The 16,693-nt window shown below is 34.8% G+C and overlaps 1 protein-coding gene across 2 annotated transcripts in view; it reads left to right on the forward strand.

The window, feature by feature from the left end:
- The window catches only part of IFT80 (intraflagellar transport 80), a 63,971-nt gene that overhangs the window by 28,041 nt on the left and 19,237 nt on the right, over positions 1-16,693 (forward strand). For both annotated transcript variants that reach the window (XM_087725309.1, XM_087725310.1), the window contains exon 7: positions 11,616-11,795. In XM_087725309.1, coding sequence (XP_087581435.1) covers positions 11,616-11,795 — 180 coding nt within the window. The remainder of the gene's footprint in view (positions 1-11,615; positions 11,796-16,693) is intronic.

Below are 16,693 nucleotides of genomic sequence, written 5' to 3' on the forward strand. Positions count from 1 at the left end.
AGGTGGTATATTTCAGCATATAAACAGTAAATAAATTCAAATATCAAAGTTAATTTAAGATTAAAAACATTGAAATTATAAGATTATAAAATGATTACTGTGAAGTATAACTTCCTGGCCTGAGTTGCTCCACTCCACTCTATGAACCACAAATGGCATACGGATGAGGCATAAATGTGCAAATGAACTGCTTGCTTCTACACAATAAGGGTTGAATCTTTAGTGCAGTCAAGAATGTGTGTGTTTGTGTGTGTGTGTATGTGTAAGTTCCTCGTGTCATTTTGTTTGTATTTTTGTACTCCTATTCATCTTGCTACTTCCAAGATATGTCAACAGTTACTCATTTAACAACAGTAATTGGGAACAGAATTCCTGTTGTTAAGTAATGTGGTTATAAAGTGTGATGTCAAAGTACCATGCTGTGTATTCCACAAATTCTGGCACTTCTGGTTGCTGCTGTTGAATGCATCCTGTTATTAAATTAGGAGATCGCTATTTCTGATCTCTTCCTGGCTTCCTGATTGATTTTGCTTGTAGGAAGCTGACAAAGAAGGCTGCAAATGGTGATTACATAACCACAGGATGCTGCATCCTTTGTAAGAATGAGGACCAATTGTAGTTACCATTTCTTCAGGCCTATTAGAGGCTGAGTTGTTAAGCAAGGATCACATGTTAGAGAAAACAGTAAATAATAAACAATTGCTGACATTAATTTGTTTTATTTATGAAATTTGTTTGTTACTCATCTCATCAATATTTGCCTGCACTTAGAAAATTGAAAGTGACTTCTTGAATTGTAATCTATTGTAGTGTATTGTAAATCTCTTTACCCAGGTCTTTTGCATTCTGCCCCTTTTAAGTCATCAGTCTATATTTAACTTCTCTAATGGGTGCTCTGCCTTTTGGACTGTTTATGTGTTCACTTGTCTCACACATTATCTTGAGGCTTGTCCCTTCATTCTCCTGCCCTACGCAAACTTTCTTTCATGGAGAAGCTTCATAGAAAAAACTAGCCAATCTTTAGATTATACACGTTATTATCAAACTAATATGGAATAGTTGGAGTAAATTGTGAGTAATTTTATATCTTCTCAAAATAAGCATTTGAGAATATAAACATTCATTTTTGTGTCAGAATAATCCATATCTTTAGTCCTTTATCCAGCTATTTGTATTGGCAGTTGCAACCATCACAAAGAATGTCTTAACAAAAGATTGTTTAATTTAATTCATCAAAGTTTTTCTTTTAATAATTGGGAGTTAAAGGAGTAAACCCTTTACTTCAGATGTATTTTTGTCTGAGATATGCCTCAAAATACCAAGCTACTTTTATGTAGCTCTTTCTTCAATTTGAAAAAAATTAAAATGGGATGGTATAGAAAAGGAAAGCTGGTTTAAGAAAATTACAGAGTTAAGTAGAAGCAGTTGCATATTTGTCCTAAGCATTCCTGAATAAAGATATTCCTCCTCCATTTTTAATCCTGTGGGAAAAGTGAAGATTTTAACTACATTTTTATTTATTTCTGATTTAAAGGTAATAAATCTTAAGTTTATTACAAAATGACAATGTTCTTAACTGATTAAATGGCATAAGCAAATGAATTTACAAAATACATTTTTTTAAATGGGCTTCCTAGAAAGCTTTCTTTTTTCCTTTTGCTCTGGGAGAGGAGTGGATTTTAACAGTAGCTAAAGCCAGATGCTATCTATTCCTTTACAGCTGGCTGTAATAATTTATTAGACTTGCCTCTATACATTTCTGCTGCTTCATGCAAGTTTTTTCTTTGACTTAAATATAAATAGCTGCTAAAGAATTAGCTGTGCTAGTGCTGAGAGAGAAGAGAGAATGATTCACTGGTTATTTGTGTGATAGTGTTTGAAGAGAACCAGGCCTGGCTTTTTGGTCAACAGACATTTTTATTGTGTCTGATGTAATGGAGCTGAATCAGCAAATTGCTCCCTGGAGAACCATCAGGAGATATACATATCATTAACCCTTCTGCAGCATATGTGACTAGTTATAAAGCATAATTTAATTAAATACGCTAACATACATTTTTTTGTATAGGACTTTTTCTTGTAGCACTAATAATACTAAGGAGTGCTAATACTAAAAGTATAGTTTGCCATTTCTATAAGTATACTCTTTGAAAGTGCATTTTTTTAAAAAATATTTTTTATCCTGCTTTTTTTCATATGCAACTCAAGGTGGCAAACAGGGCAATTTCTTTTTTATTTATTTTTCCCACAACTACTATCCTGTGAGATTGGGCCAAGAGAGAGTGAAAGTGTGACTAGAACTCAAAAGTCATTGGATTTCTGGGCCAACATATTTGTTATTTGTAAATTCAATTCAACATTGAATTGAATTTACAAATAAAGTCAATTCAATTCAATTCAACATCTTCACCTTCAATTAACTCTCATTTTAGATGTTAAGCACACCTTTAAAAGTATTGTTAAAGTATGAAACAATAGGGGAAATGCTGTGTCCATGTTTTTTAACATTTTAAAACTTACAGGGTTTAAAGGGTTTAAAGCCTTGAGTATTCATTTATACCTTGTGGGTGACTTCCTGTAGATGCCTGCATACTTTCGCAATGTTGCAAATACAATACTCAAATAGAAATGAGGAGGAAAGACAGAATAGTTTTCTAATATTCATCCTTCCCTACAATTATAGAAAATGTATCATAAGAAAGGATCTTTTTCAGTATCTTGGAGAATAAAATATTCATGTTCATGAGTTGATAATGTGTGGCTAATACTTTTTTCATATTGGAGAATGTTTTTTTTTTAATTTTCCCAATGGATGTAGCATCACAGTTTCAGCTTCTTCCATTGTACTATTTCACGGAAACATCTATATTCTAAGGCAATGAAACAGTATTATAGAACATTTTTCTCTGCTGTTGTTATGCATCTTCATGATTTGCTTTCTAATTTAAATGTTAAAATGATATGGTAAAGATAATTTAAATTTTATTTCAAAGGCAATTTATATATAATAAGAGTTGAGATTATTAGAATGTTTCGGTATACTTTCAGAATTCTGGCAGTGGACCGTTGGCCAACTGTAATTGGATAAATAGAAGAAAGTAATGAGATATACCTGCGGTGATATTTAAGTCTGCTTTTAGTCTCCTGTTAGGTTATAGATCAGTGCTTTTCAAACTTGGCAACTTTAAAGTGTGCTGAATGCTGGCTGAGGAATTCCAGGAGTTGAAGTCTATACATCTTAGTTGCCAAGCTTGAAAAATTAGCAGTCTCTTAATGTGTTTTTCGTTCTCTGTAATAATGAGAGCTGTTTTTAAAATAGATAATAATGTTTATGTGAAGCAATTCACTGTGTTTTTAAGAAAGTATTAGAGCCCATTTTATAGGACTGTTTCTCAGTGTCTTTCTCTGATTGTATAAGACTTAAGCAGGTAGAAGTATCATTGTGACACACTAAAAGAATTACGTGATATTAGGTATTTGATATTACTAAAAATGATATTACCATATTTTTAGAATTGTGAGAGATTTTATAAAATAAGTTAAGAATACTTATAAAATAATACATTCAAACAAAAGATCTGATCTAGTTCTAAACATTTACTTCTAGCGCCAATATTCCTGATGGCTAGCCTTAGATATTTAAATCATTGGGGGGGGGGGATTGCTTACTGTAAATTAAGATCAATAAAAAGTCTATCCACTGATTCTGGTCAGAACCATTGAGTTTCTCTATTGAATGTTAGTTACTGGGAATAGAAGAAGTGTGAAATGAAGACATCATTGAGTTCATCCTAGCATTGATAAGAATTGAATAAATGGATAGTGTTGGATTATTCTTATTGAATTACATGTTATGTGTTTAGTATATGGATTAGTTATCTGATTCTCTTTAGTATCCTATGGGTTTTTAACATCCCTTTTGGGGTTTGGTGTGTGTGTATGTATGTAGAAAGTGGACTGTTCCTGGAATAGGAAAGACAGAGATTAGGGTTATTCCCATTCAAGTGTCAGTGTTTAAGAGTCAGAGATATTGAAACTATAGGGAAAAATATTTACATGCCAGAGGATTCAGGTGAAAGTGCAGTTCCAATTCACACCAGTTCCTGCTCTCTACACTGTGGCTTGATTTTTGACCATCAGTCCCTGATGGTTTTTGCTGCTAAATTGAAGTTGGTTCATAATAAGAGCTTATTCAGCCACCACTTAGTTTTGTGGATAAAAAATGGCTTAGTGTGTATTACTAAGTCCTCAGCTGTGCAGTACTAATTTGACTCTATTACACTTACCTGGTTTCTAAGTGTCTCATCAACCAGGCAGGAGGATTTGGTGGGAGGATTTAAAGAACAAAACTGAAAGTGCATGTATGTATGTGTATGATTATATTTGTCATTAGTAAAATCAGTAAAATTGAACCCACCACTGAACCTTATGGAGCTTCAATTAACCAATCCAATTTAATGAACAAATTTACATAACCAGTAGGCTTTTGAATAGAAACAAATCCTTAATGTGTTAACCTTGAAGCTACATCTCTCAGTAGGTTTTATCTTTAAAAAGTTATTCTGTGTTCCCTTAAGCTAAATGAAATGGTTTGCCTCATCTTTAAATATTTAAGTAAGCAAGCTGTCCATCTCCAATTTATCACTTGCTCCTACTGATACATAGACTGAATATGTCACAAATAAATATTCAGATACATTACTGATCTGTTGAACAAGTTCACATTCTACTGTTGTTACACTGCTTATTTCTTGTTCATATGCAGGTAGTCCTCAATTTATGACCACAATTGAGCCCAACATTTATGTTGCTAAGTAAAACATTTGTTAAGTTTTGTTCCATTTTACGACTTTTCTTGCCATAGTTGTTAAATGAATCGCTGCAGTTGCTACCCTGTTTCCCTGAAAATAAGACCTCCCAGATAATAAGCCCAATCTGGCTTTTGAGCACATGAGCTAAAATAAGCCCTCCCCTGATAATAACCTCTCCCTGAAAATATTGCAACACAGCAGCAGGAATGAGGTGACCACCCTTGCTGCCTCCTGCACCTCAAAAGTAATAAGACCTCCCTGAAAATAAGGCCAAGCGCTTATTTTGGGGGTCAAAAGAAAATAAGAGGCTGTCTTATTTTCGGGAAAACACGGTAAGTTAGTAACATGGTTGTTAAGTGAATCTGGCTTCCCCATTGACTTTGCTTCTCAGAAGATTACAAAAGGTGACACTGCAATCACCATAAATATAAACTAGATGTCAAGTGTCTGGATTTTGATCATGTGACCATGGGGATGTTAAAAGGGTTGCAAGTGTGAAAAATGGTCATAAGTAACTTTTCTCCTTGCTGTTTGAACAGTCACGAAAAGAACTATTGTAAATTGAGGACGGCCTGTAAAGAATATATCTTCCCTAATTTTGGACACTATGAACTGGAAACATGGTTGCTTATAATTTGCAACATTTTTTTGGTAGAAAAAGTTATTTCAGTCACCATACATTATTTTTTATATATAGAATTACTGTTCTCAAATGATACTATAATCTCTTAGGAAACAAAATAAATAGTTAGACATTGGTTAAAGTACATAAAAATCAAAATATTCAAAGAATTACTTTTGCAGAAATCAACAAATATTTTTTTATAAATTCATATAGAACAATGATTAAAATGAAATTGAAAAGATCCCAAAATAAATGCAATCAATATAATTTATAAATTAATAAGAAATCATTTATCTGAATAACAGTCTGTATCAGTGATGGCTAACCTTTTTGGCGCAGAGTGCCAAAAGCGTTGACATGTGCACACCCATAATAGCAATAGCAATAGCAGTTAGACTTATATACCGCTTCATAGGGCTTTCAGCCCTCTCTAAGCGGTTTACAGAGTGAGCATATTGCCCCCAACAACAATCCGGGCCCTCATTTTACCCACCTCGGAAGGATGGAAGGCTGAGTCAACCCTGAGCCGGTGAGATTTGAACAGCCGAACTGCAGAACTGCAGTCAGCTGAAGTAGCCTGCAGTGCTGCATTTAACCACTGCGCCACCTCGGCTCTACAATACATGTGTGCCTGTGCATGTGCGTGTGATCTCTGTATGCACCCCACCCCTGTGTATGCACATGCATCTTTTGCATGCACCTTCCCCCCCCACATGCATGGCAGAGATATGAAAATCAGCTGGCTGGCAGGAGGCATGCACACATGCAGGGCAGAACTAAGCTGGAGCAACGCCTTGCATGCCCGCAGAGAGGGCTCTGCATGCCACCTCGGCATCACAGGTCTATATAATATGAGAGCTCAGAAGTTAATAATTACAGAAGTCAGGCTCAGCTGGATTTATCATCAACAGTCTAGTGATAGCTTAGAAAAGTTTGAGTGAAATTGTGATCTGAGATATAATAATTGTAGAGAAAGTGAGAAATATGTTTTAACCAATACATGGTAGATAACTGGGGTATCATGTAGTCATACCCTCTAATTAATTTGTATTAACTAGTTTTTGTTTTTATTCATCCATACTTGTTTAATTGAAGACCACTTCCTTGAATGCCATTCAAAAACCAAATAACAGTTCTTGATCTGAAAATATGTCCTTCATTTCTTGAATGCCTGTGTAGAAAAATAAAGCCAGCATAGCAGAGAATTAATTACTGAAGCACTTGCACATATCCTTGTCACTGTATTTCCAAGGGAAAATTCCATTGTCTTACTTACATCTAAAGCAGAAGAATAAAATGCAAAGGTGCAGTGGTAGTTGGGCTTAAGAGGCAACTAGAAAGAAGAAAATTTCTTGAAAAATAATAAAGAACATGAAAATATTCAAAAATATTTCCAAGCAGAAATTTAGGCCAATTAAGGCTATTTTATGTAGATTAACTGGGGAACTTCATGAAGAAAAGAACTTACTGGTAAATGGTTGTATACTTTATAATTAAAAAACTTCTTCCCCGCTTTGATGTGTTTGTATCTCACCTCTCAGTACTGTACATTTGCGAAGGAATTTCATCGCCAGGCAATGTGTACAAATTTGAGGTGTGGTTTGCCAAGCCCAAGTGTCGAGCAGTTTGGTAATAGCTGCTTTATTTGTTTCTCTCTTCCATAACCGTGTGAGTCCTCAGAATTATCTTCAACCAGTCAAGAAAGTACAGCAAATATAAGCACAATGTTTTTTTTTAAAAAAAACCTTGCACTTGCATCTGTTTTATATTAAGATCTGGTATAGCAGGAAATCTGTTTCTGGAAGAGTAGACTCTGGTTTTAACTGAGATAGTTATCTCTGGTTCTCTGGGAGAGCTTTTGGCACTTCATGTCAACCTTTAGAAGTAATCTAAAAGAAGGCCTTTCCATGATGAATTTAGCAACTTTATGAAGTTCATCTTCAATTCAATTGTACAAAGCTGAATCAGCCATATAGTTGTACCCGGATATGTTTGCCAATCACCTAAAATACTTACGAAACAGACAAATTTATATTTTCACTGCACAGGAATGTGGCAGGAGAAAAAATGGGATGGACCCCACTAGTATGCCACAACTGCTATCTTTTTGGAACAAAAATGAGGTTTCTTATGTGATGAAACAATGAATTTTCTGCAAAAAATTCCCCACTCCTTCATATTTCTCTCTTATATACTGAAGGTTTGTCATATAGAAGATAGTAAACTGGTTTTCTGCTACTATATATCAGGGATCAATACAATACAGAATACATTTTGATTGAACATTTTGATAATCGCAGTAATTTATTTCACTCAGTTTTGTTTCCCAGTTTGTACTTGAGAGAGGCGGTTTTGACTGTTTTTGTAACAATAACACCTTTTGGTCTTTGTCCTAGAAAATAGATTTTGTGTTATTACTGTCATGCACAAAATAAATAGCAGTTACATAATTATTCCAGTTAATTTAAGAGAAGACATTGTCATATGATTTACCTGAATTGTCAAATGAAATACAAAGTATGTGATTGTATTTGTATATAATGCTATATATGTAAATTATATAATGCATTCTTTTTTAATTGATCCAAAGAAAGAATAAACCATGGTTTCCCAGTGCAATTTTTGGCTTCTTATGTTAGAAACATTTTATGTAACACCATTTGATTATTATCTCTGTTTTCTCTCTGTGCTTGAGAGTCCTGTTAGACAACAGAGAATCGTATTTGTGGGGAATACAGAATAGTAGATCTTTTTAAAATATTATTTTACTATATACCCAATTACCATCCATTGATATATTTTTGAAGCACCCTGCTTGATCTATGTGCCCCACTTCATGTATGATAATATCTCTGTGTTTAATAGCATTTCCTTACAATAAAACACCTGCTTGGAAACCACAAAGAAAGTTCTTCCCCTATGAACTTTCTCACCCTACATATTTACAGAAATGTTTCACAATAGTACTCTGTTTTATTGACTAAACAGTTTTGAAATGAACTTTTATTTTTCATTTTTTGCTTTAAATCTTGCTTTAATTATGTATTATTCTAAAAACATTTAAAAGTTCACATTCATTCAATATTTTACACTATAATAATAAGGTATCAGCATTCCATTGTGATTCATTCCTCCATGCAAAAAATTAAATTTTATGTGAATTTTTAAAAATTATGTATGTATGTATGTATATACATATATACATATATGTGTATATATGTGTGTGTGGATGGATGGATGGATGGATGGATGGATAGACAGCTAAATAGATAGATAGATATAATTTCTTCCTTTTTAGTGTTGTAGCCCATATTAAGATAAGCAGCAAATAAGTTTAACAAGTAAATAAATAAAGGTAATAAACGCAACCCAACGATACATTTTTACCTCCCATAAATTTTTTTACAATAATACAACATAGGAATAAATGGATTCTTTTGTTTGCATCCCTTCAAACATTTCATTTAATTATTATTGATTGTTGGCTCAAATCTATATCCCATAGCCTGCAGTTTATCCCTTGAACAGAATAGAATGGAAGGGACCTTGGAGGTCTTCTAATCCAGTGGTCCCCAACCCCCGGTCCGCGGACCGGTGCCGGGCCGTGGAGTACCTGGCACCGGGCCGCGCAGCGGCCGGGGGCCATGATCGCTCTTTTAAATCCGCTCCTCTTAAATGCATTTCTCTCCCCCCCCTTTGGTCCCACCCTCGGCTCTCTCTCCCTCCCTCCCTCGCCGTCTCCTCCCTTCTCTCTCCCCCCCTCCCGCATCGATCCATCGCCAGGGAAAGAGAGAGTGAGAGAGGAGAGAGAGAGGGAGAGAGGGAGGGAGTCAAGAAAACTGTTCCGGCCGCCGCTGAAATGACTCAGTAACTTTTGCGCTTGGATCTGCTTTTTCAAACCTCCCCCAATCATCATCGCCACCCTCTTCCTCCTCCTCCACCACCACCGTTTGTTCCGCTAAAGCTCCTAAAGCTCTCTCCTCGGCTTTTCCTGCTTTCTCCCTGTCACCCAGATGCATGCTGTGGTTCGAGAGTGCGGCTCGGTTTTATGTGTCCGCTTCTCTCCCTTTCTCTCCACACACCCCCCCACCTCCATTTAATTATTTTTTTTAAAAAGAAAACCGTAGTTCTGCCAATTGCAAAAAAAAAAAGTGTGTGTGCGTGCATATCTGCCGGCGTGTGTGTGTTTGTGTGGTGTGTGTGTGTGTGTGTATGCGCGCGCGGAGAGAGACTGGTTGGAAAGGAAGGACAGGACTGGCGGTGTGTGTTTCTGCAGCCCCTCCGTTGGAGGCTGCACTAGCCGTCAGATCTGGTGTTTTTTTTTTCCCCTCTCCTTTTTCCGGCAGGTCGTTTTAATCCTTGCTAATTACTTTCTGTTCTTCGCTTGCCAGCTTCCTTCCCACCCTCCTTCCTCCTCCTCCCCCCCCAGCCGGGTGCGCCTCCCCGCTTTTACTCCCAAACAGTTATATATTTATATATATATTTATTTTCTCTCTCTCCAAGGCATTCGCGTGCACGCGCTCTGTTCTTTGCCCGCCGAAAGTGGTGGGGAGGGGGAGGGTGGGCAGAAAGGTTGGTCCGGGTTGAGGGTTCAGGATGGTCTTTGAGGAACATAAGTCTGTCCAGGGGAGGGGGGCATATTAAAGCACTTTATATTTATGTAATTGTATTTTATTTTGTAAGGCATGTTTAAATACAATAAAATAAAAGTTGTTTAATCAAAACAATCTGATATATAAACAATCAATGTGTCGTCGCGAACAACGCTCCCCCACCCCTGCGCGCGCTCAGCGGGCCACGGTAAAATTATCAAAGGCTGACTGGTCCGCGGCGATAAAAAGGTTGGGGACCACTGTTCTAATCCAACCCTCTGCCTAGGCAGGAAATCCTATACCATTTCAGACAAATAGTTATCCAACATCTTAAAAATTTTCAGTGTTGGAGCATTCACAACTTCTGGAGGCATGCTGTTCCACTGATTAATTGTTCTAACTGTCAGGAAATTTCTCCTCAGTTCTAAGTTGCTTCTCTCTTTGATTAGTTTCCACCCATTGATTCTTGTTCTACCCTCAGAATCTTGTGTGCAGTAGGATCTTGTATGTTCTGGAAATTGTTCTTTTTGGTTATGAATGATAATTATTGATTTCTCAAAATTGTTTAAAGACTGATTTAGCTGTTTCACTTTATCATTCAAAAAAGTTTTAAATTGAAATCACATTTGATGTGAAATCAAATCAAGATATCTGATGGTCTGCCTTAGATTTTTATCTCTTACTTACTGTGTAACATGTTATTATAGAAATCTTTTGTTTTATATTAATCACATTGTCTTCATAACCAGAATGGAATTGTCCTAGATATATTATAAAAATCAGGATGCTCTTTAAAATAAGTTAATGAGGAAACATTGTTTCTCACTTCTAAACTTTTCATCCTTCAAACTGAAACATAGCTTTATTAAATGTGTTCTTTATGTTGCTTACTTTTATAAGAACCTAATTACAATACTCTTGTAACTCTTATATCTGAATCCATGGTTTTGCTATCTTCCAGTATGAATGGAATCACATATTCCAAATGAACTATTTTATTATGTAGTTTTAATGAAGTTATCTCCCATTCTCCCTGCCTCTGTGACCTATAAAGAATTTTCCTATGGATCCACAACCTTTTAGCATTAAAATAAAATGTTTTCATTTTTCTCTGGCACTATTGGTTCATCCCTCCCACCCCACCCCAAAATTTCAATTGACAAGACTTGGAACAAGAAATATAATTTTGAAAGTGCCAACATTTTAGCAATTACTATTCAAGTATTTCTAGTGCCATCTTTTTCATTTTTTTTAAATAGGTATATTCTTAAATGGAATCTTTTACAATAATGTACTGCATTTAAAGTACATTTGTCATTAAAAGCAATATTATGTCATGTTAAATAAAAAAATTGCTGTTGTGTGAAATGGTAGCAATGTTGTAGTTTTGCTTTTATTGTGCACGTAGTTTATCTTATAAAAAGAGTATTTGACTTTCTTGTCTTTTCTTTAAAAAAACAAAATGAAAATAGACATATCTACAGTGCTATTAATCATGTACAAAATGTATAACAAACATAATTTTTATTATATGTTTTATATATTAACTATAGGAATTTTTAATTATTTTTTAAAAATATTTTGCAGTGGTCCTATGCTTTAGAGAAACCAAACACTGGCAGCATATTCAATATTGCTTGGTCTACTGATGGTACACAATTAGCTGGGGCGTGTGGAAACGGACATGTGATTTTTGCTCATGTTGTGGAACAGCGCTGGGTATGGAAAAACTTTGGAATAACATTAACTAAGAGAAGAACCATGGAGGTATGTGTTGGCTATCTAAAGCTTGGTGAACAGTGGATTATTTTTTAAACACAACTTTTTCCTTCAAAATGATACATTTAGATATGATTTTTGTGGTTGACAAACTTGAATCAGAGACTTTTTGTTTTAGAATTTACTTATGTTAAGTCAATGTTATCATGTTGTTCATGAGATTAACATATTACCATTTAGCTAGATAATAAAACACCCTTCAGTGTGTCCCCAGTGGAATGTGCATGTTGGGTCATGTACTTATGAACATAGTCAAATGTTTAAACTAAGAGTGATCCTGCTACAGTCTTGTATATTCTAGAGTACATAAAATGTGTATTCCAATCTGGATTGATGTTTTCATTGGCTAGAAAGTCAGAATCAAAAAAATATTTTTTTATACTGGAAATATTTTTGTGATATCTGAAAACAAAGTCAGTACTTTGGAAGCAATAACATATACTCCATGTTTGAAAACTTTATTGCCTTTTTAAAAAAGCCTTATTTGTATGCAGTACAGCTGTGGTTTACCATTATAGCAGCTGCAGTGTTGTTGGCTGTTACTGAAGTGTTGGATTTTCTTTTGTACGGTTTTTTGTCAAGGACAGGTGTAAAAGATACCTATTTTATTTTTTCTAAAATCATGGTAAATTATCATCCCTTTTCCCAAACCATAATTAAACTGATTAATAGATATTTCTATAAAATGTTGGTAGATATTATAATTGCTTTCAACAAGGCATAATGCTGATCACTTGTTTTATTACTAGATACTTGCATATTCAATAAGCTTGACTGGGGAATACTTTCCTATTGTGTATTGCTAAAATCAGCCTATAGATAGCTATAGCAAAAATTAAAGAGGCCCTTTATTAAAACTTTTTAATAAAATATTTTTGGGCAACAGAATTTTTTAAGTTACATTCAGAGGTTAGGTTTAGGTTTTTATCAAAATTATCCTACAGTAAAAACTGAGCCAGATCGATCTAGAAGTATAAAATAGTATTTCATCTGGCAAATGTGCTATATTTCCCAGAAAGTCAGTGACTTATATTCACACCAGAAGACTGGAAGATAATACACAATTTCTGAATTTCACATTTAGAAATTTAGACCAAGTTTTTTAGTCCTTGACTAGACTGTCCAAATCTCTAATTAAACATTTAAAAATCATTTGGCATTTTTGATGCTGGTTATATAAAAGAAATATTCACTGGATGGAATGGTATGAGTCATTGTCTGGAAATACAGAAAACACATTTGTTAGGTAAAAATCATATTTTATACTTATTTCCAGCCATAAAATTGTAATGAATGAATGTGATAAACCCTGTATTTGAGCAACCTGTACAATGAAATTTTTATTACTAAAGTATACTATTAATATTGCATATGAATGTTAGGTATACAGGATATTGGATATTGTATTGCTTTCGTTTTTAGTTGGCAAGTAGTGCTTCTCTCTCTAGTTTATATTATTTTTATAATTAATTTCATTATATATTTATGTAAATAGAATGCCATTACTAAATAAAAAGTGGCTCATTTTTTGCATTTATTAAATAACTTATCAATATTTTACCTATTCTTATTTGTTATCATTGTTTTTTCTAAGGAATACTGACCATTTTAATTTTTCAAATGTTAACTTTCTGTAAAGGTTTTGTTGAAGCTATTTATTTTTTTATTTGATTTGTTTGCTGCCCATCTTGCCTGAAGGCGATTGATCCTGAGCTGCTTACAACATTTTAAATGCCCTAGCCTCTAATACATGTCTACTCAGAAGTAAATCCAGTTGAATATCCTTTGAAAATGGAAATATATGGGATGGATGATCCCACTAGATAGATTCATAGTTGGTTTAAGAACAGGGCTCAGTATGTGATCTTTTAATAGTTCCAAGTCAAATGGAATGAGGTATCCAGTGGGTACCTCAGATTTCTATCTTGGGCCTAGTGCTTTCTTTTTCATAAAGACATAGGTGATGGGATAAATAGGATGCTCATCCAGTTGGCAGATAACACAAAATCGATAGAAGTACTGTTAACACTTCAAAAGGATCTTGATAAGCTTGAACAATGAGTTCCAACCAACAACATGCAATTTGTCAACAAGAATATAAAGTTTTGTACTGAGGTAAAAAAAATAAAATGTACCAGTACAAGATAGGTGGTATCTGGCTTGTAAATAGTACTGTGAGAAATATGTAAGTGTCCTTGTAGGCCACAGATTAAGCATGAGCCAGCAATGTGCTGCATCTGCCAAAAATTGCTAATGAGATCATAGGAAGTTCTGTGCTGCACTAGTCAGATCACACTTGAAATACCATATTTGGTTCTTCTCATGTTAATTTAAGGAGGACCCTAGGGAACTGGAAACAGTACAGAGAAGAGCAGCAAAGATGATGAGGTGCTTGGAGGCTAATCACTTTGAAAAAGAGTTAAAAGACATTGATATGTTTAGCTTAAACAAACCAAGATCCAGGGGAGACATGATAGCAGTCTTCCAATACTAGGATTGTCATAGAGAATAGAATGGGAATTTATTCTCCATAGCTCCCAAAGGTAGAACAAGAACCAGCAGGTTGAGGCTTTATAGAAGGAGATTCCAAAGTTAATAGGGAGGAATTTCCTGATCATGAGGGCTATTAAGCAGTGGCGCCTCCTAAAGTTTTGGGAGCTTATTGGAAGTTTTCAGTAAAGGTTGAACAGCCTTTTGTCTGGGAGGTTGGACTATAAAACTGCTAAATTCCCTCCAGCTATGATATTATGGTACAGTGGAACTTACTTCCCAGTAAAAACTTAAGGAGGACTGTTTGTAAGTCCCAGTTGTCTGTGACTTCTTTGCAACTATATAAAAAAGAGCTATTCTTTCTGCAAAAAATGGCAGATTTTCTTTCAAGCATTTCCCAGGATTTTTCTGATGTATTAATTAAATCCCTAATGCAAGCAGTACAAAGCCAAATATAGCAACTATTTACAATATGATTTAATGATTTTTTAACATTTTGAAAATATGTATTGTGACAAATAGTTGTTTTAGATAGATCCAAGGGCTCTGTGCATAGTCAGATATACTGGAATCTCTTTGGAGAGCCAGTGTGTAATAGTGCTTAACAATAGGGACTATGGCCAGGGAGACTCAGCTTCAAGTCCATTCTTAGCCATGGAAGTTCGGTGAGTAATTTTGGCCAGTCTAAACTATCCAGTAATTCAGCGCCCTCCAACATTCATCCAATAAAGTGGGGGAGGGGTGAAATAAAATAACACACATTCCTTCATTCTTCTGCACAAAAGTGAATTTATTACTGTTAGCCTGATAGTTTAGAAAAAAAATACTTCCAAGTGCTAAGAGGTGATAAGGAAACATTGATTATAAATTCTGCAGGCAGAAACATGAATGTACAAAATGAGGCTCTCCAGCAGTGGAATGTTACATCTTTTTCCTCTAGAATGCTCTGATCTAGGTGTTATTCTGAAAGTACACTGAATAGAAAGTGGTTTGTGATGACTTAGATATATTAAGCATTAGAGAAAGTCCTGAATATTGTGAACTTTTCCAGAATATCCAGATTGGTCCATTCAAGGGGATAAACGGAATGTCCTGGAGAAAACAGTAATATTCTGTTGTCAGCACATCTCATTGCATATCCCTATGCAAAGCTCTTCCAAGTGGTTTAATTATTTAATTATTACCACTTAATTATTATCAGAGTGTTTCAACTGGTAGCAAATTTGATGATCAGTTGTAAACAGTGTTTCTGTAAACTCCAGAACATTATCAGTTCTATCAACCAGATTTTAAATCTCTGTGATGTGCAGAGGAAGATCATTGATTATATATGGATAGAATTCACTTTTTTAAAAATAAAAATGAAATTTGAATGTAGATACAGGAAGAGATACAAGAAGAGTGTCTATATGAACATAATGTGGGTCCCACTCATGAAAAATTGATAATTCTCATGAGCCAAAGAAGTGTGGCAGAGTGTCCCAATACAATAACAGGAACATTGCAAATTTCAAAGGAAAAAATGATATATTATTATTTGGGAAAATGCCAAGGAAGGGAGATGCTGACTCTCTGTAAACCGCTTAGAGAGGCCTGAAAGGCCTATGAAGCGGTATATAAGTCTACTGCTATTGCTATATGTTTTAGGTTAGATTTAACAAGGCATCTGTGTCATAGATACTTCCAGTAGGTGATGGGGTTTTTGTGTGTGAACTAAAAAAAAGTCAACTGAAATGCCTCAATAGGATGGAGAATGAAGAGAGGTTCACAGCCTACTTCTACTGAAATTTACACTTTAGGTTCCTTAAAAAGCAATACTTTGCCCATTTAAACTTTTAAAAATTATCTGAAAGTGAGACAGGTGGTGCTTAAATTTGATAAATAAAAATATCCTCTCATATGTATGGAAAATATTTTTGTCAGGACCTAATCTGGTAGTTTGAACATTAGAGTATTGCAGGTCTTTTGTAAGCAGTCCTTTAGAATTCATAAGAGTATACAAAGCATCTATTTTTGAATTCCCAGTTTAAGCAGTCCCAACTTAAATGACTACTTCAGAGGCTCCTCACATGCACAATATATCCATTGCACAAGAAGAGAACAAAAAGTATGCATATATGGAAACAGCTGGGAGAGCTTCTGAAGTAGCTGCGGAGACTTAGGAAATATATGATTGCCTCAGTGATATATTTTGCAAACACTCCTTTCAAAGGATATGCCCAGCTCTGTTCTTGCCATCTTTAAGCTAGGTGTTACATTAAAATATTGAGTCCTTTCAGTTTGGTTTGGCTTGGTTCATTCTCTCTCGATATACTATGTGGTCTTATTTTCAAATAATTGCTTGTAAGGTGTGTTTTTTTTAAGTATTTGAATTGCTAAATACAATGCTGAAGAAA

Source organism: Thamnophis sirtalis, unplaced genomic scaffold (genome assembly GCF_051295495.1).
Source record: "Thamnophis sirtalis isolate CommonGarterSnake01/CBP01778 unplaced genomic scaffold, rThaSir2_p1.2 scaffold_11, whole genome shotgun sequence".
NCBI classification, from domain to species: domain Eukaryota; kingdom Metazoa; phylum Chordata; class Lepidosauria; order Squamata; family Natricidae; genus Thamnophis; species Thamnophis sirtalis.